Below are 19,370 nucleotides of genomic sequence, written 5' to 3'. Positions count from 1 at the left end.
ATGTGCTATTGAAAATACCATGGCTTGGGTCAGGCACACCTTAGTCTTCAAGGTGACATCTTTGCTTTTCAACACTTTAAAGAGGTCCTTTGGAGCAGATTTACCCAATGCAATACATCTTTTGATTTCTGGACTGCTGCTTCCATGGATGTTGATTGTGAATCCAAGTAAAATGAAATTCTTAACAACTTCAATCTTTCCTCCATTTATCACGATATTGCTTATTGGTCCATTTGTGAGGATTTTTGTTTTCTTTATGTTTAGGTGCAATCCATACTGAAGACTGTAGTCTTTGATCTTCATCAGTAAGTGTTCCAAGTCCTCTTCACTTTCAGCAAAGAAGGCTGTGTCATCTGCATAACACAGGTTGTTCATGAGTCTTCCACCAATTCTGATGCCCACTTCTTCATATAGTCCAGCTTCTCAGACTGTTTGCTCAGCATACAGATTGAAAATGTATGGAGAAAGGATACAACCCTGATGCACACCTTTGCTGACTTTATATCACACAGTATCCCCTTGTTCTGTCTGAACACCTGCCCCTTGATCTATGTACGGGTTCTTCATGAGCACGATTAAGTGTTCTATAATTCCTGTTCTTCACAATGTTATCCATAATTTGTTATGATCCACACAGCCCAATGCCTTTGCATAGCCAATAAAACACAGACAAACATCCTTCTGATATTCTCTGCTTTCAGCCAGAATCCATCTGATAACAACAATGATATCCCTGGTTCCATGTCCTCTTCTGAATCCAGCCTGAATTTCTGGCAGTTCCCTGTCCATATACTGCTGCAGCCACTTTTGAATTGTCTTCAGCAAAATTTTCCTTGCATGTGATATTAATGATATTGTTCTATAATTTCTGCATTCAGTTGGATCACCTTTCTTGGGAATAGGCATAAATATGGATCTCTTCCCATCGGTTGGCCAGATAGCTGTCTTCAAAACTTCTTGGCATAGACAAGTGAGCACTTCCAGAGCTGTATCCGTTTGTTGAAACATCTCAATTGATATTCTGCCAATTCCTGAAGCCTTGTATTTCGCCAATGCCTTCAGAGCAGCTTGGACTTCTTCTTTCAGTACCATGGGTTCTTGATCATATGCTACCTCTTGAAATGGTTGAACGTCGACCAATTCTTTTTGTTATAATAACTCCATGTATTCCTTCCATCTTCCTTTGATGCTTCCTGAGTCATTTAATATTTTCCCCATAGAATCCCTCACTCTTGCAACTTGAGGCTTGAATTTTTTCTTCAGTTCTTTCAGCTTGAGAAATGCCAAGCGTGTTCTTCCTTTTTGGTTTTCTATCTCCAGCTTTTTGCACATGTCATAATACTTTGTCTTCTTGAGCTGCCCTTTAAAATCTTCTGTTCAGCTCTTTTACTTCATCATTTCTTCCTTTCACTTTAGCTACTCGATGTTCAAAATCAAGTATCAGTCTCTTCTGACATCCATTTTGGTCTTTTCTTTGTCTCCTCTCTTTTTAGTGACCTCTTGCTTTCTTCATGTATAATATCCTTGATGTCATTCCACAACTCATCTAGCCTCTGATCATTAGTGCTCAATGCATCAAATCTATTCTTGAGATGGTCTCTAAATTCAGGTGGGATATACTCAAGATCATACTTTGGTTCTTGTGGACTTGTTCTAATTTTCTTCAGTTTCAACTTGAACTTGCATATAAGCAATTGATGGTCTGTTCCACAGTCAGCCCCTGGCCTTGTTCTGACTGATGATACTGAGCTTTTCTATCGTCTCTTTCCACAAATGTAGCCAATTTGATTCCTGTGTATTCCATGTGGCAAGGCCCATGTGTATAGTTGCCATTTATGTTGGTAAACAAAGGTATTTGCAATGAAGAAGTCGTTGGTCTTGGAAAATTCTGTCATGCGATCTCCGACATCATTTCTATCACCAAGGCCATGTTTTTCAACTACTGATCCTTCTTCTTTGTTTCCAACTTTCAAATTCCAATCACCAGTGATTATCATGCATTCTGATTGTATGTTTGATCAATTTCAGACTGCAGAAGTTGGTGAAAACCTTCAATTTCTTCATCTTTGGCCTTAGTAGGTGGTGCATAAATTTGAATAATGGTCCTATTAACTGGTCTTCCTTGTAGGCGTATGGATATTATCCTATCAGTGACAGATTGTACTTCAGGATAGATCTTGAAATGTCCTTTTTGATGATGAATGTAACACCATTCCTCTTCAAGTTGTCATTCCCAGCATAGTAGACTATATGATTGTCCGATTCAAAATGGCCAATACCAATCCATTTTAGCTCACTAATGCCTCAGATTGCCTTAGAGTCAATTCCAACTCTTAGTGAACCTATAGGACAGGGTAGAAATGCCCCATAGAGTTTCCAAGGAGCACTGAGTGGATTCAAACTTCCAGCTTTTTGGTTAGCAGCTGTAGCACTTAACCACTACACCACCAGTACTGATTGGATTAAAGTCAGGAAAGGTGTGCGTCAGGGTTGTATTCTTTCACCATATCTATTTAATCTGTATGTTGAGCAAATAATACGAGAAGCTGGACTATATGAAGAAGAACGGGGCATCAGGATTGGAGGAAGACTCATTAACAACCTGCGTTATGCAGATGACACAACCTTGCTTGCTGAAAGTGAAGAGGACTTGAAGCACTTGCTAATGAAGATCAAAGACCACAGCCTTCAGTATGGGTTACACGTCAACACAAAGAAAACAAAAACCCTCACAACTGGACCAATGAGCAACGTCATGATAAACAGAGAAAAGATTGAAGTTGTCAAGGATTTCATTCTACTTGGATCCACAATCACCAGCCATGGAAGCAGCAGTGAAGGAATCAAAAGATGCGTTGCATTGGGCAAATCTGCTGCAAAGGACCTCTTCAAAGTGTTGAAGAGCAAAGACGTCACCTTGAGGACTAAGGTGTGCCTGACCCAAGCCATGGTATTTTCAATCACATCATACGCATGTGAAAGCTGGACAATGAATAAGGAAGACCGAAGAAGAGTTGATGCCTTTGAATTGTGGTGTTGGTGAAGAATATTGAATACACCATGGACTGCCAAAAGAACGAACAAATCTGTCTTAGAAGTACAAGCAGAATGCTGCTTAGAAGCAAGGATGGTGAGACTGCGTCTTACATACTTTGGGCATGTTGTCAGGAGGAATCAGTCCCTGGAGAAGGACATCATGCTTGGCAGAGTACAGAGTCAGCAGAAAAGAGGAAGACCCTCAATGAGGTGGATTGACACAGTGGCTGCAACAATGAGCTCAAGCATAACAATGACTGTAAGGATGGTGCAGGACTGGGCAGTGTTTCGTTCTGTTGTGCATAGGATAGCTATAAGTTGGAACCGACTCAACGGCACCTAACAACAAATGCCTAGGATATCAATGTTTATGCATTCTGTTTCATTTTTGACAATTTCCTAAATTCATACTTCGTACATTACACGTTCCAATTATTAATGGATGTTTGCGGCTATTTCTTCTCATTTTGAGTAGTGCCACATCAGCAAATGAAGGTCCTGAAAGCTTGGCTCCATCCACATCATTGAGATCGACTCTACTTTGAGGAGACAGCTCTTCCCCAGTCGTCTTTTGAGTGCCTTCCAACCTGGGAGGCTCATCTTGCAGCACTGTATCAGACAATGTTCTGCTGCTATTCATAAGGTTTTCACTGGCTAATGCTTTTCCGAAGTAGACTGCCGGATCCTTCTTCCTAGTCTGTCTTAGTCTAGAAGCTCAGCTAAAACCTGTCTGCCATGGATAACCCTGCCGGTATCTAAATCCTGGTGCCATAGCTTCCAGCATCACAGCGACATGCAAGCCCCCACAGTACGACAAACTGACAGACAGTTGAGGGCAAGGGAGAGTAGAACTCCCCAAAATTCACTCAGCACTCCTGTGAGATTGTTAATGTTGGCATAGTTTGCAGTGGTGATCTTCTGCGCAGGAATTCAGGCTGGAAGAGTTTGCCAGGCTGTGTTTTCCATAGAGCAGTCTCGACTCCACGTTCCTTGTAGCTGTTAGTGGGCGCTGTCCCAGGGTTCAGCATCGGAGCAGCGGGGCAGGGGGAGATGGGCACTTTAGGGAGAAAGGGGTCCCCACAGTGTAAGGCGTTTTGTTTACAGAGAAGGTAAAGAGAAGGAAGCCCACCACAAGGGGGGCTCGATAAATGTCTGCTTGCCATTATTTTTTAATCTTACAGGTTTCTGTATTCCACCGCACTCTTACTTTTTTGTATTCATGTTGATGCCTAAAGTCTCTTTTCAGCTTTCTGAGGCTGCTGTGACTAAGGACCACATGCTGGGGTGGTGGGGGGAGGAGGCTTAAAACAACAGAAATTCATTCTTTCACAGTTCTGGAGGCCAGAGTTGGAAATCCAGGTGTGAGCAGGGCCATGCTTTCTCTGAAGGCTCTAGAGGAGGGTTCTTCCTCGTCCCACAGCTTCTGGTGGCCCCAGGCATTCCTTTTGTGAATGCATCACTCCAACCTCTGCCTCCATCATCCCATGGCCCTCTTCATCCGTCTGTCTGTCTTCGTGTGGCCTCACATTCCTGTCATGAAGAGATTAGGGCCACTGTGACACCCTCAGCTCAGATGATTGCATCTGAAAAGACCCTATTTCTAAACAAGGTCATGTTCACAGAGGCAGGGGTTAGGACTTGCCTTCCTGAGGGACACAATTCACCCACTACAGTGGCCATCGCAGAGACACCCAGCCTGGACCCTCTTCCTGGGGCCAATGTCTGCTCTTTGAGGGCCCCTCGGGGGCCGTTGCAATGCTAACCGTCTGCCCAAGCTAACTGTCGGGAGCAGCTCAGTGCTTCTCATCACTTTTCCATCTTTCCTTTTCTTTCAACAGATGTTGGTGCGTTTTTTGAGGAGGGGATGTGGCTGCGGTATAACTTCCAGGCCTCAGGGACCGGTGCCAGAGAAGCCCCTGGCAGAGCCGACGGCGTGTCTGACCCACAGAGCCCAGCCTCCGACCTGGCTCAGGAGCAGCTCAGCTTCAGCTTCAGCACCTCCAAGGCCCCCTGCATCCTGCTCTATGTCAGCTCACACACCACCGACTTCCTGGCCGTGCTCCTCAAGCCCACCGGTGAGATGCAATGCCAGCCTTCCGAAGGCCGTCAGATGTCAGGGCACAGAAAGTTGTCATGAGAGGCTGGGCGATAGCAGAGTTCTGGGCTTTGAGAACAGGACCACGAGCCAGTCAGATCACTTAGAACCTCACTTCCTAACACGAAAGTCAAGAAAACAGCTGTGGTTTGGCGGCTTTGTAGCAACAAGTAATCATGATAATGTTGACAAAACACGTCAACTGCTCACTAAGAACCGTAAGACAGGAATTCAGGATGGTTTCATATTTATAATTGGATTTACTGTTTATAATTTAAAAGTCCTGGGTGGTGTAAACAGTTAAGCAAGCTCAACTACTAACCAAAAAGTTAGCAGTTCAAACCCACTCAGAGGCACCTTGGAAGAAAGGGCTAGCAATCTGCTTCTGAAAGGTCACAACCTTGAAAACAGTTCTTCTCTGTACACATGGGGTCACCATGAGTCGGGATCGACTTGATGGCAACTGGTTTGATTTTATTAATAATTTCATAATTTTGTATATATAATTATTACCTTTTTTTCGTACCACATAACCAAATTCACTACTACACTAAATAGAGATGAGCTTTGAAGTAGAAGAATTAATTTTGTATACATCTAAATTATCCTGACTTGTGCCAGTGTATCAGCAGATTCCTACAGAACATAGGGACTTTACATAGAAATAGGAAACAAAGACACTGTCTTACTTATCTAGTGCTGCTGTAACAGAAACACCACAAGCGGATGGCTTCAACAAACAGAAATTTATTTTCTCACAGTTTAGGCGGCTAGAAGTCTGAATTCAGGGTTCCGGCTCTAGGGGAAGACTTTCTCTCTGTCAGCTCTGGAGGAAGGTCCTTGTCTCCTCTAAGCTTCTGCTCCTGGGTAACCTTCACGGGGCTTGGCATCTCTCTTCCCCCATCTCTGCTTGCTCCTTTTATATCTTGTAAGATATTGACTCAAGACACACCCTACACTAATCCTGCCTCCTAAACATAACACACAACCCATTCCCAGACGGGATTCTAACCACAGCATAGGGGTTAGGGCCTACAACACATATTTTGGGAGGACATAATTCAATCCATAACAGCTGTTTTCCTGAATGCTCTCGGAATTTTACAGTCCGGAGACATATCCCTGGCATACTAGTCAACCAGTTGCTGTCAAGTCAACTCCAATTCATGGCAACTCCACGTGGGTCCAAGTAGAACTGTGCTTCGTACGGTTTTTGATGGCTGATTTCTCTGAAGTAGATCATCAGACCTTTCTCCTGAGGCGCCTCTGGGTGGACTCGAACCTCCAGCCTTCCAGTGAGCAGCTGAGTGTGTTAACAGTTTGCACCACCCGGGGACTCCATCCCTGGCATACCAAAAAAATCCATTGCCATCGAGTCGATTCCAACTCATAGTGGCCCTATAGGACAGGGTAGAACTACCCCATACAGTTTCCAAGGAGTGCCTGGTGGATTCGAACTGCCGACCTTTTGGTTAGCAGGCATAGCTCTTAACCACTACGCCACCAGGGTTTCCTGGCATAGTGTTGTTTAAAGCTGTGGGGTATTTACACTAGTGATACTGTGCCATCTTGATTCCCAAATCTGCAGTGAGGGAGGAGGGTCAGAGAGTGCAGAGAATGGTCATCCTGGCGGGAATAGGCCCATGGCTCCTGGCCTGGAGGGACATCTAAGCCTACCTGAGGCCAACAAACGTGCTGAGAACGGAGGGTCTGCTCACTCTCGAAGACAAGATCGCTCAGATGCTTAAGCTTTAAGAAGGTCCCTTATTTATGAATAAAAATATTTTAAGTGTGTCAGGGAGCAGATTTCTCTAATTCATTTCCCACGTAGATTGTACGGGCTGAAAACGTGAAGACACGCATCCCGTAGCTCATCTCTCCTTGCTCTTCAGTGACTGGGGCTCCATACCTTTCACAGCTACCCCAGTGTGGGGCCCCAGAAAGGCCAAGGTTTTCTTTGTGGAAACCACTATTATTTTTATTAGCCCAGTTCAGCTCGAGTGAAAGAATAGCAATCTCCTAAATTCCTGCTCTGTGCAACACATTGTGCTAAGCACTGTTGGTTAAAAAAGTGAAAAAATAAATACATTCGCTGGAATTTCCCCTTTTAGTCATTATTCCTAAAGAAATAAGTCAAAAGTAAGACCAAAATTCAGCATGAAGATGCTCATCCAGGTGTTACTTATGAAAATGAGAATCAGGAAAGCGGCCAAGTTCAACCTTAGTAAAATGGTTGGTAAAAGAGGGAGCCACCATGTTGTGGAATGTTACGTAGACATTAACAATAGTTTATGAGGCGTAGTTAATGACATGGGGAGATTTTTTATATAATATAATGTAAAACCGAGAAAGCAAGACACAGCCTTGAGTGTACGGTATCAGCTGAGCTCTGGAAAAACGTGGGCAGAAAGGAAGTAAAAACACAGTGTCCCTGTTTGGTGGATTGTGGGGGGCTTGTTTCTCCTCCTGACATGCCAAGTGCCAAGTGTTGGTTATCTAATCAGAAAAAGAGTAAGCGAAACCAGGACCTGAGGAGCAGGACAGAAAAGTATGTAATCTTTCCCATAAGCTTCCTGAGGCCGCTGCAGCAAAGTACCACAAAGTGGGCGGCTTATAAGAACAGAAGTTTAGTTTCCCACAGTTCTGGAGGTCAGAGGTCTGAATTCAGGGTGTCGGTAGGGCCTCTCCAAAGGTTCTAGAGGAGAGTCCTTGCTTGTCTCTCCCAGCGGCAGTGTAACTTGGTCATCACATGGCGCCTTCCCTCTGCGTCTCTCTGTGTCTTTCTCCTCTTTTACAAGGACACCACCCGGGTGGGAACAGGACCCACCCTACGCTGGTGTGACCACATGTTAACTGATAACATCTACAAAGACCCTATTTCCAAACAAGGTCACGTTCACAGGTACCGGGGTTAGGACTTCAGTGGAAACCCTGGTGGCGTAATGGTTAAGTGTTACAGCTGCTAACCAAAGGGTCGGCAGCTCCTTGGAAACCCTATGGGCAGTTCTACTCTGTCCTATAGGGTCGCTATGAGTCAGAATCGACTCGACGGGACTAGGTTTGGTTTTTGTTTTTTTTTTTTACCCACAGGTACCTAGCCTCCCAGGAGGCAGATAAGAACTCTTTGGTCTCCCTCCACCTCCCTCCTCGGAGGCTGGCTCCGCCTTTACCTTGTCCCAAAGTTGATGGACGTGTCCCAGTGGGTGCTGGCGTGTCTGGTCCTCAAGCCACTGCCACCAAAACCTAGTCCCCAGCTATATGAAGTAACTTAGACCCCACAGCTCACACTGCCACATGCAGCCCCCAAGTTTGTGGGGGTTCATGGCGCACAAAGGTTTTGATCACCTCCATGTGATGCTGCCATCGAATGAGGCTTACTTTGCATCCAGCATGATGCTAAATGTTTCATGTGCACTATCTCCTCTGAGCCACACAGCAATAGGAGGTCAATACTATCCTATGACCTGTCTCCAGATGACAAAACTAGGGTGCAGAGGGGCTCCGTAGCTTGCACACTCAACTGGAGAAGGACAAAGTTGGTGTTTCTAAACCAGGTGTCTGAGTCCAGGACCAAAGCTCTCGACCACTCCCTCCACTGCAGGTATCTCTAGAATATTCTAGAACATTCTTGGTTCATTTGGAGAGCACAACCTGGAGGCTTCTCTCAGGTATGGCAAGGCCATCCTCAAACTGCTGATGAGAATTTGGCTTTTTCCCACTGAAATACTGCTTTTTTTATTAATTGGGTTTAAAGTTAGAAAGAAGTCGAGGAACTTATTCCAGAAAAAAACAACAGTAAGAACTATGCCAAAACAGGAGAAAAACCAGAAAGTCTTAGCTAAACATCCTGGCATCCCTCAAAGTTGACATATTGAAAACAAGTGGCCTTGTCGCTATTCTCCAGGACGACGCTCCCCAGGCCCTTCTCTTTCTGGCTGTGCTGCTGCCGCCTCTCAGACACAAGTATCAAAAGCTGGCGTCTTCCACAAACATTCTCTCACTTCCCCCCTTGCAGCCCCTTGAGGTAAACCAGTCCTGTGGATTCTGCTCTTCCTGTTCTTGGTTTCCTGCCCACTGCCTCTGTCCTGGGCAGATGTCCTCTAACCCAGCGCTCCCCAGCATTGTGCACATTATGGAAAAACAGAGAGTTACTGTGTTAGAGTGGCATATGCGTGGATGGATGTGAAGTGTTTTGAGGCCACCAGCCATGGCTCCATCACCTCTCTCCTCTCACAGGTCGGCTAAGGTCTGAGAGGAGCCAGCTCCAGCACCCTGTTACCCATCATGAAGCCAGGAAGCTCCATCCCAGGTCACCACTCTGCTTCCCCCACTCCTTCTGTAACTAACCCACCATGTCAGGGTAGTGTCCTTCACGAACAACATCCTTATTAAACCGTCAGTGGTGCCTTCCACCCCAGGAACAGCAGGAGAAATTCCTCACCCTGAAGCCTTCCAGCCAGGCCCTCCAGACAATAGGGCTAGAAGTAGGAGCGTGGATGTAGAGCCGACTGTCGGAGATGCGTTCTGCCTCTGCCGTTTGCCAGTCAGATGCTCGTGGTTGACCAGTTGCCCATCCATGCCTCCACTCCTCTTCTGTGAGACAATGTCTCCTTTATTGAGTGCTGTGAGACTCAAGTGAGTTATACATGTAAACCACCTGGATGATGCAGTGTATTCCCTACTCCTCATTCTGAGAACCTCGCTCTTCCCAAGCCACTAGGGACCATGGAGCCCAGCCCTCAGCCCGGACATGCTCCAGGTTCCCCTCTGGTCTGAGCCGCCTTCCCTTCGGGCAGCTCGGCCTCGCTGCCTTTCAGCAACTTCCCTTCTCACACTTGTTCTCGGAGTCATTTTTTTGGCATGTGGTGTGCTGTGCTGCTATCCATCTTTATTATAAATACGCCCTGTCTTCTCCGCGAGATGAAAAGCTCCCAGCAATGCCTCCTGCCTACAATAGGTGCTCAGTAAGTTTGCACTGACGGGAATGACGCCGGCCAGGAGGGAATAAATCTGTTAGGCTCATTATTTGCTGCAGCCAATAAAAAGAGAAGCCCCTGAGATGTTTTAATTCACTCAGGAGATGAACAGGACACGCAGGACATGAAGAATCTCGCCTTTCTAATAATATTTTACTTTAATGGGCAAATATTAATATTCTCCCCACCATCTTAGTGGTTCCCATCACTATTATTTGAAAGGAATAAATATATCATTGAAATTTAATTATTCAAGGAAATTGCCATTACTGTTTATAGACCTCTACTACATATAAAGTTCCAACTCATCTTTTTTCTCACAGCAGATAATTTCTGTTACCTTTAAGTGAAGCAGTTACAGAACTTTTAAATCACATGCACCATGTCCAAGAAAGACAGAAAGGAGAAAGAAACAATGAAAACAACTTAGTACTGATTTTTATAGAGCTGGGGAGCATGCGGGGACCAGGGACAAAGAGGAAGTGGGTTATTTATGTAATTTCCAATTCATCTGACTTGTAGTCCTCAAAGGCAGGGCCACCTCTTGCTTATCTTTGTGTCCACAGATGAATACACGGCACCTGGCCCTTACTAGGGGGGTTGGGATGGCTGTGGGTATTGGCAGTGGACCCTACACATGGGGCCAGACAGCCCTAGTCAGACCTTAGAGGTGAGTCCAGCACATTTGGCATGAGCCCCAAGTAAATGTACCCTGAAGAAACAAATGGAGGAATGGAGAACTGATATAGCTATATATTTAAGAAAAGCAACTGTGACTCTGTGACACCAAACCAGCAGGAGCAAAAGTGGAGAGGAAACACAGCAATCAACTTGTTCCTTCTGCATGTTGCCAAACTACGTGATCGTCTCTTGCTCACCCCAGCAATGGATTATTTTTAGTGCTATGTGGGTAAAACCCTGAACAGTTGGGAGAGAAGCATCTCAGGAGGAGGGAGAGCATGTTCAAATGTCCTGGGGTAGGAATAACAACAGCATTTCCTAGGGAGAAATCCAAGGTTGCCTGAGTGTAAGAAGCAAGAGGTGACCAGCATGACTTGAGAGTAAGTGACAGGTAAACCCAATCAACAGGGCATCAGGCGCTCCACTAAGAATGTGTTCATAACCCCATGAGCAGCTAGAAGCGTCAGAAGCTCCACTCAGAACATGTTCATGACCCTTTGAGCAGCTAGAAACATCAGAAGCTCCACTCAGATGGTGGTCGTGACCCCGTGAGCAGCTAGAAGCATCAGAAGCTCCACTCAGAAGGTGGTCGTGACCCTGTGAGCAGCTAGAAGCATCAGAAGCTCCACTCAGAAGGTGGTCGTGACCCTTTGAGTAGCTAGAAACACCAGAAGCTCCACTAAGAACGTGTCCGTGACCCTGTGAGCAGCTAGAAGCATCAGAAGCTCCACTCAGAACGTGTCCCTGACCCTGTGAGCAGCTAGAAGTGTCAGAAGTTCCACTCAGAAAGTGTTCATGACCCTGTGAGCAGCTAGAAGTGTCAGAAGCTCCACTCAGAACGTCCTCATGACCCTGCGAGCAGCTAGAAGCATCAGAAGCTCCACTCAGAAGGTGTTCATGACCCTGTGAGCAGCTAGAAGTGTCAGAAGCTCCACTAAGAACGTCTTCATGATCTTGCGAGCAGCTAGAAACACCAGAAGCTCCACTAAGAACGTGTCCATGACCCTGTGAGCAGCTAGAAGTGTCAGAAACTCCACTCAGAAGGTGGTCGTGACCCCGTGAGCAGTTAGAAGCATCAGAAGCTCCACTCAAAACATCTTCATGACCCTGCGAGCAGCTAGAAGCATCAGAAGCTCCACTCAGAAGGTGTTCATGACCCTGTGAGCAGCTGGAAGTGTCAGAAGCTCCACTCAGAACATGTTCATAAACCCATGAGCAGCTAGAAGCATCAGAAGCTCCACTCAGAAGGTGGTCGTGACCCCGGGAGCAGCTAGAAGTGTCAGAAGCTCCACTCAGAACGTCTTCATGATCCTGTGAGCAACTAGAAACACCAGAATCTCCACTAAGAACGTGTCCATGATCCTGTGAGCAGCTAGAAGTGTCAGAAGCTCCACTCAGAAGGTGGTTGTGACCCTGTGAGCAGCTAGAAGTGTCAGAAGCTCCACTAAGAACGTGTCCATGACCCCATGAGCAGCTAGAAGCATCAGAAGCTCCACTCAAAATGTCTTCATGACCCTGCGAGCAGCTAGAAGCATCAGAAGCTCCACTAAGAACGTGTTCATGACCCTGTGAGCAGCTAGAAGTGTCAGAAGCTCCACTCAGAACGTCTTCATGATCCTGTGAGCAGCTAGAAACACCAGAAGCTCCACTAAGAATGTGTCCATGACCCTGTGAGCAGCTAGAAGCATCAGAAGCTCCACTCAGAAGGTGTTCATGACCCTGTGAGCAGCTGGAAGTGTCAGAAGCTCCCCTCAGAACGTGTTCAGGACCCTGTGAGCAGTTAGAAGCAGACCTGTGAAATAATCAAATACGCGTTTTGAAAAGATCCCTCTGTTTGCTTTGTGAAGAAAACATTGGGAAGGAGAAAACACTGAAGCAGGGAGACTATCCATGCATTCATTTAACAGATATTTATTAAACACCTGCTGTGTACCAGAGGAGGCCCTGGTGGCACAGTGGCTAAACATTTGGCTGCTAACCAAAAAGTCGGCATTCAAATCCACCAGCGGCTCCTTAGAATCCCTACAGGGCAGTTCTACTCTGTCCTATAGGGTTGTATGAATCAGAAATGACTCAACAGCGACAGTGGGTTTTTGGTTTTTTGGTTTTTTTTTTTTTGGTATGTAGAAGACAGAAACCCTGGTGGTGCAGTGGTTAAGCACTCAGCTGTTAACAGAAAGGTCAGAGGTTCAAACCCAACAGCCACTCTTCAGGAGAAAAATGTGGCAGTCAGCTTTTGTATAAAGATTAACAGACCTTCCCTCCCCCCAGCTCTGTTCTATCTCACACAGAACTTTGGGGGAGACCATCCTGCACCCCAGTTCTGGTCTATCACACAGCAACCCCTGCACCAGGTTCTGTTCTATCTCACACAGCACTTTGTTGGGGGGTCGCCTTGCATCTGGGTTCTGTTCTATCTCACACAGAACTTTGAGGGAGACCACCCTGTACCCGGGGTCTCTTCTCTCTCACACAGAACTTTGTTGGGGTCGCCCTGCACGCAGGTTCTGTCCTATCTCACAGCACTTTGTGGGGTCCACCTCCACTGTCCAATATTGAGTATGTTCTCTGCCCTCCACCCCAGCCACAGTCCAGCACTCATCATTCTCACCATTTGCTGCTTCAACTTTAGGGTGATGTTCACCAAAGGCTTGTTGTTAGCAGGTTGTAAATCTGGGTGTGCCCAGGGCTGCTAGCCCTACAGATCATGGGGTGAAGCAGGATTCAGGGGGACAGCACATCAGTGGGCATCAAGGAAGGAGCAGAGCTTGATGGAAACCTTAGCGGCGGGGGCAGGCGGTGACGTTAAAATGAGACTCAGAGCAAAGATGTCACCTGGTGTCCCTCCTCTTTCCTCTATAGGAAGCTTACAGATTCGGTACAGCCTGGGTGGCACCCGTGAGCCCTACAACATCGACGTGGACCACAGGAGCATGGCCAACGGGCAGCCGCACAGCCTGAACATCACCCGCCAGGAGAGGACACTTCTGCTGCAGGTGGGCGCGCACAGGGGGCAGGTGTGATGTGTGATATCATGGCAGACATGGGGCAGGTGTGACGTCGCTGCAGACACAGGGCGGGTGTGATGTCACCATACATACAGGGTGCGTCTGATGTCCTAGCACCGTCTCCACCCTGTGATGCTTGGTCGGGGGTTAGTTTGGTTTGGGGGGCACGGGCAGCGGCAAGCAATGCACCTAGACTTCCTCCTACGGATCCCTGAGGGCTGCAGCAGAAGGCCATGCAGGCCTTCAAGAAAGGCAGAGACAGGGTTGATGGTGAGGAAGCTTTTCAGAGAGAAGCGAGTGAACCCTTTGTGCTTTCCAGGGTTAGTCCCACCCGTCTCTTCATCTGCTCTTTGCACCCCTGCACCCGGTCTTCTCCGTGCCCTCTGGTGTCCCACGCTTGCCTGCTGAGTGTCCGAGTGTCCAGCAGAGGTGATTCCGTTTGTCTGTCCCACTCTCTCTGCTCCCACACTATGCGAATGAGTGTTTTTCCCTCTGTGAACCCTTCACCCCAAAACCCTCAGACAAAAGGGTACTTCAGGATGACACTGGGTTATATCCCTGGTCTCTTTATTGCCCCCACTCACACCCATTCACAGGTGGTTACACCAGAGAATCCAGCCCGGGAGACACCATGGATAAAATACCACACAGGGAGGTCTCCCCAGGAACTGAGCCAACAATGGGGATCAAGACCATGGCACCCTTGGAAGGCGTTCAGAATAGACCCCTGTCAGGGAAAGGCTGTGGGCGCCGACTTGTCACTGGCATGAAGGTCAAAGACTACCCTCCCCCATCTCTTTTGGGTATCCATGGACTTCAGAGTCACAACTTGATGTGGACTTTACAAGTGGCCTGAGCGGTAAATCCTGCCAGCATAGTAAGGAGCGGTCTGTCCTGGGAAAAGGACAACCTGCGGGTTCAGCTTATTCTGCAAATGCTCCAGCCTCCTCGCAGCAACTGGGAGAGCCCCTGAGCCCAGCCCAGCTGGCGCAGACGGGGAAGGTCCGATGTCTGTGGGGTAAATGAAGCCCACCTATAGCCACAGCCCACGTTTTGTTCAGAAGGAGGGCAAGCCAGTCCAGGCGCTTGTGGCTTCATACCATTTCACCAACTTTTGGTTACAGATGTTCTCTTGTTCTCAGCCACTCAATCTGTCACAAAGAAAGTGTTTTTGGTTGTTTTTTTGGCATTTCACCATTGCAAAGTAAGATTAAAAGTTGAAAAGAACTGAACTGGCTGTAAGGTCAGCATAACAGAGGAGACCCACTGCAGCCATGGGGAGCTGGCACCCCTCCCTCCCCTCTGGAGCCACATAAAAACAAGAGGGTGCTTGGGTGGGAGGGGAGAGCAGAGCTAAGGTCCACTTCTGGGGACATTTCCCGAAGTGGAAGTCTGGGGCAAGGGTAGGTAAGGTGCCCCCACCTCTCCCCACCCCCGGAACATTCAGCCAAGTGAGGACTTCTGGGGGCTGAACAGCAACCCAAGAAGGTGCAAACCCCAGCTTATTCCCTTATTTTCTGTTGTAAGCCTGTGTTGTATTTATAATAAAATATATATATAAGGCATGCGTATGACCTCAGCCTATCAATGGCCCCCCATTTAGATAAAATATAGTGACAAAGATTTAAATAGTTCCAAATTAAAATGTGTAATCAAAGAGAAGAACAAAGATTTGGCGAATCCAAACATGGGTTCAGAGGTGTGGTGGAGTGACGCCTTTGGAGTTCAGATGGGCGTTGACACATAGATACCTGCTCACGTCAAATCACTAGATGACGTTTACCAGTGTGTACAGTGCTTTTAAAGCAAGTTTACTTTTCTATCTGGGTTTGGCAAGAGCTGATATTCAATTATTTGCATTCCTGAGCATTGGCTGTCAGAAACAGAGCCGAGCACCTGAGGGAAACTGACCTTGGGTGAAGCCTGTGCTGCCGAAACCCAAGTGCAGCACATTTGGTTCATCTGACCTGCCCTCTCTGCCCCCCAACAAGAAGGGAATCAGGGTGCTTTTCCCTCCAGGGATGCTTTGCCCCAATACCCTCAGACACAGGCACAGACAACGAGGAGTGCGTTGGTCCTCACCAGACACCAAGCGACCCAGAGCCGGGACAGCCCTCGTGTGGCCTCATTTATGAAAACTCGTAGTTGTGTTTGGGAGAACAGCTTGAGGTTGCGTGCCCATCCACAGTTGTGTTTGGGGAGAATAGCCTGAGGCTGTGTGCCCATCTACAGTTGTGTTTGGGGAGAATAGCCTGAGGTCGCATGTCCATCAGAGAGCACACAAACCAGGCAGGCACCTGAAGAAGAGCCTCCCGTGAAACACTCAACCAATTCAAATGAAAACACAATTACCAGCCGGGAGCGACTCCTACGTGACAGCTCCTTTCTGCTCTCTCCCTCCGCCCTGCCATCCCTGCTTTCGTTCTTCCTTTCTTTTCCTCCCAGCCTCATTGCATAAGAGGTCTGTCTTAGTCTCCTAGTGCTGCTGTAACAGAAATACCACAAGTTGGGTGGCTCTCATGAACACAAGTTTATTTTCTTACAGTTTAGGGGACTAGAAGTCCAAATTCAGGGTGCAGGCTCTAGGGGAAGGCTCTCTCAGTCAGCTCTGGGGGAAGATCCTTGTTTCAGCTTCTGTAGCCCCAGTGTTTCTTGGTTCCTTGGGGGTCTCCACCTGACATCTATCTTAGGCATCTAATCTGTACCTGGCTTGCTTCTCTGCTTAATCTGCTCTTTTATATCTCAAAAGTGGTTAGGTTGAAGACACACCCTACACTGATACGCCTCATTAAATATAACAAAGTCTATTTTTTTTATTCCCAAGTGACATTGTATCCACAGGTATAAAACCAACCCCGTCACCCCACTCAGAGGCACCATCTTAGTATTAGTAGGGGTTATATTAGCTGCTATGACAAGAAAACCCCAAATTTTCAGGAGGTTAATACAAATAGTTTTATTTCCCTTTTACATGGCAGTCCAAAGCAGGTGTTCCTAGCTGGAAAGCAGCTTTCCCCACATGATGGCACCATCCCTGGAGCTGGTAGGATTTGATGCAGGGATCATGCACAATGTAGTCTGACAGAAACTGTTTGTACTCATGTCAAAGATGATCAATAGAGTAAGCGATACAGCAGTTCAGGGCTGTAACTACAAGGTCTGGAAGGAAGGGCAGTACTTCGGGAAGTGGGGAGCAGGGAAGAGTACTTATTATGGTGAGGGGGTGCGTGTTCCAAAAGAAAACATAATGTTAAACTAGGGTGCTAACAAGATGATTACTTCATAGGTTTAGCCCTCCCCCTATCCCATGAGCAGAAGAAGAAAAGATCACCATTGGAAACATCTTAGAAAAACAGTGTTATCTGAATGCTAACTCTGAGGCAGGTAACATCACGTGATCCATCGTCCAATAGGGATAGTGAGTGTTGCAGAACTGGTAATTTGCAGCACATCCAGGGTTTTGTCAAAGATTGCTGGAGGTTATTTTACAATCAGTAAAATGAAAAGCAATTAAGTTATGGACTTATAAGGGACAGCGGTTCAGTGATGGAATTCCCACCTTCCATGGAGGAGACCCAGGTTCAGTCCTGGCCGATGCACCTCATACACACCACCACCCGCCAGTCGGTGGAGGCTTGCATGTTGCTGTGATGCTGAACAAATTTTAGCAGAGCTTCCAGACTGAGAGGGACTAAGAAGAAAGGCCTGACAAATGACTTCCAAAAGTCAGCTGATGTTAATAAAGACTATTTTGTTTTAAAAAAAACTCCTAAAAATGTTAATAAAGAAGCCAGGAATCCTACCTTAACCCTATAGGAAAACCCTATTAGGGTGGTAATACTAATAACTATAGCAGTAGTAGCCGTAGTCATAGTAATCATTGCAGTAATAGTAGTAGTAGCAACAGTTGTCGCAAGAGTGATAGTGACAATAGACAATGGTGAGAGCAGTTGTAATAACAGTACTAGGAGCAGTAATGGTAGTTGTAGTAATAGCAGTAGCATTTGCAGTAGTGGTGATGGTGGTAGTAACAACAGTAGTAGTAACTGTAGTAGTAAAGCAGTAGTAGCAGTGGTGGTAAAAGCAATCAACACGTCCTGCTTACACGATGAGCCAATCCCTTTGCTTAGTGCTCTACAGGCAGTAGTTCACATAATAATAGTCCTACGAGACAGATACCATTACCCTTATTTTACGGACAAGGAAAATACATAGAGAAGTCAACAAGAGACAGAGTGGAGGTACAAGCCCAGGCCCGCCCAATCCCCACACCAGTCTCTCAGCACTGCGCTGTCACAGGCTTTACACTGACCGTGAATTATTCAACTGCACGGATACAGTAGAGGACCCTCCTCACTATGGAGGACCCTCCTCACAGTAGAGAGCTGTCCTCATAATGGAGGACCCTCCTCACAGTGGAGAACTCTCCTCCTGATGGAGAATGCCCCTCACAGTGGAGAACCCTCCTCACAGTGGAGAACTCTCCTCACAATGGAGGACCCTCCTTACAGTGAAGAATCCTCTTTGTAATGGAGGACCCTCCTCACTATGGAGGACCCTCCTTACAGTGAAGAATCCTCTTTGTAATGGAGGACCCTCCTCACTATGGAGGACACTTCTCAAGATGGAGGACCCTTCCTCATGATGAAGAACACTGTTCATGGTGGAGAACTCTTCTCACTGTGGAGGACCCTCCTCAGTGTGGAAGACGCTCCTCAAGGTGGAGGACCCTCCTCATGGTGGAAGGCTCTCCTCATAGTGGAGGACCCTCCTCACAATGAAGGACTCTCCTCACGATGGAGGACCCTCCTCATGGTGAACTCTCATGATGGATGATCATCCTCACAGTGGAGGACCCTCCTCATGATGGAGGCCCCTCCTCATGGCAGAGAACTCTCTTCATAATGGAGGACTGTCCGCACAGTGGAAGGACCTGGTTGGGAAGTCACCTTAGAAACTGGCTCAGCAGGATTTCTGTATGGTATCATTAGGTGACAAATAAAATATGCACACCCTTGAGTATATCCCACCTGAATTTAGAGACCATCTCAAGAACAGATTTGACGCGTTGAACACTGATGACCGACGACCAGACAAGCGAAAGGACATCATACATGAAGAAAGCAAGAAGTCATTAAAAAGACAGGAAGGAAGGAAAAAACCAAAATGGATGTCAGAAGAGACTCTGAAAATTGCTAATGAATGTGGAGTAGCTAAAGCAAAAGGAAGAAATGCTGAAGTAAAAGAGCTAAATAGAAGCTTTCAAAGGGCAGCTCGAGAAGACAAAGTAAAGTATTACAATGGCATGTGCAAAGACCTGGAGATGGAAAACCAAAAAGGAAGAATACGCTCAGCATTTCTTGAGCTGAAAGAACTGAAAAAAAAATTCAAGCCTCAAGTTGCCATAGTGAAGAATTTTGGGGGAAAAATATTAAATGATGCAGGAAGCATCAAAAGAAGATGGAAGCAATACACAGAGTCATTTTACCAGGAAGAACTGGTCGACATTCAACCATTTCGAAAGGCAGCATATGATCAGGAACCAATGATCCTGAAGGAAGAAGTCCAAGCTGC

General features: G+C 46.7%; 1 protein-coding gene across 1 annotated transcript in view; it reads left to right on the top strand.

The window, feature by feature from the left end:
• CNTNAP2 (contactin associated protein 2) overlaps positions 1-19,370 on the top strand; it is a 1,506,181-nt gene that overhangs the window by 1,357,493 nt on the left and 129,318 nt on the right. Inside the window, exons 19-20 of the mRNA XM_064290350.1 lie at positions 4,875-5,111; positions 13,651-13,784. Coding sequence (XP_064146420.1) covers positions 4,875-5,111; positions 13,651-13,784 — 371 coding nt within the window. The remainder of the gene's footprint in view (positions 1-4,874; positions 5,112-13,650; positions 13,785-19,370) is intronic.

This window comes from Loxodonta africana, chromosome 8 (genome assembly GCF_030014295.1).
Source record: "Loxodonta africana isolate mLoxAfr1 chromosome 8, mLoxAfr1.hap2, whole genome shotgun sequence".
Lineage (NCBI taxonomy): Eukaryota > Metazoa > Chordata > Mammalia > Proboscidea > Elephantidae > Loxodonta > Loxodonta africana.
Note: the sequence above shows the minus strand (reverse complement) of the source record. Positions and strands in the feature narration are given on the sequence as shown.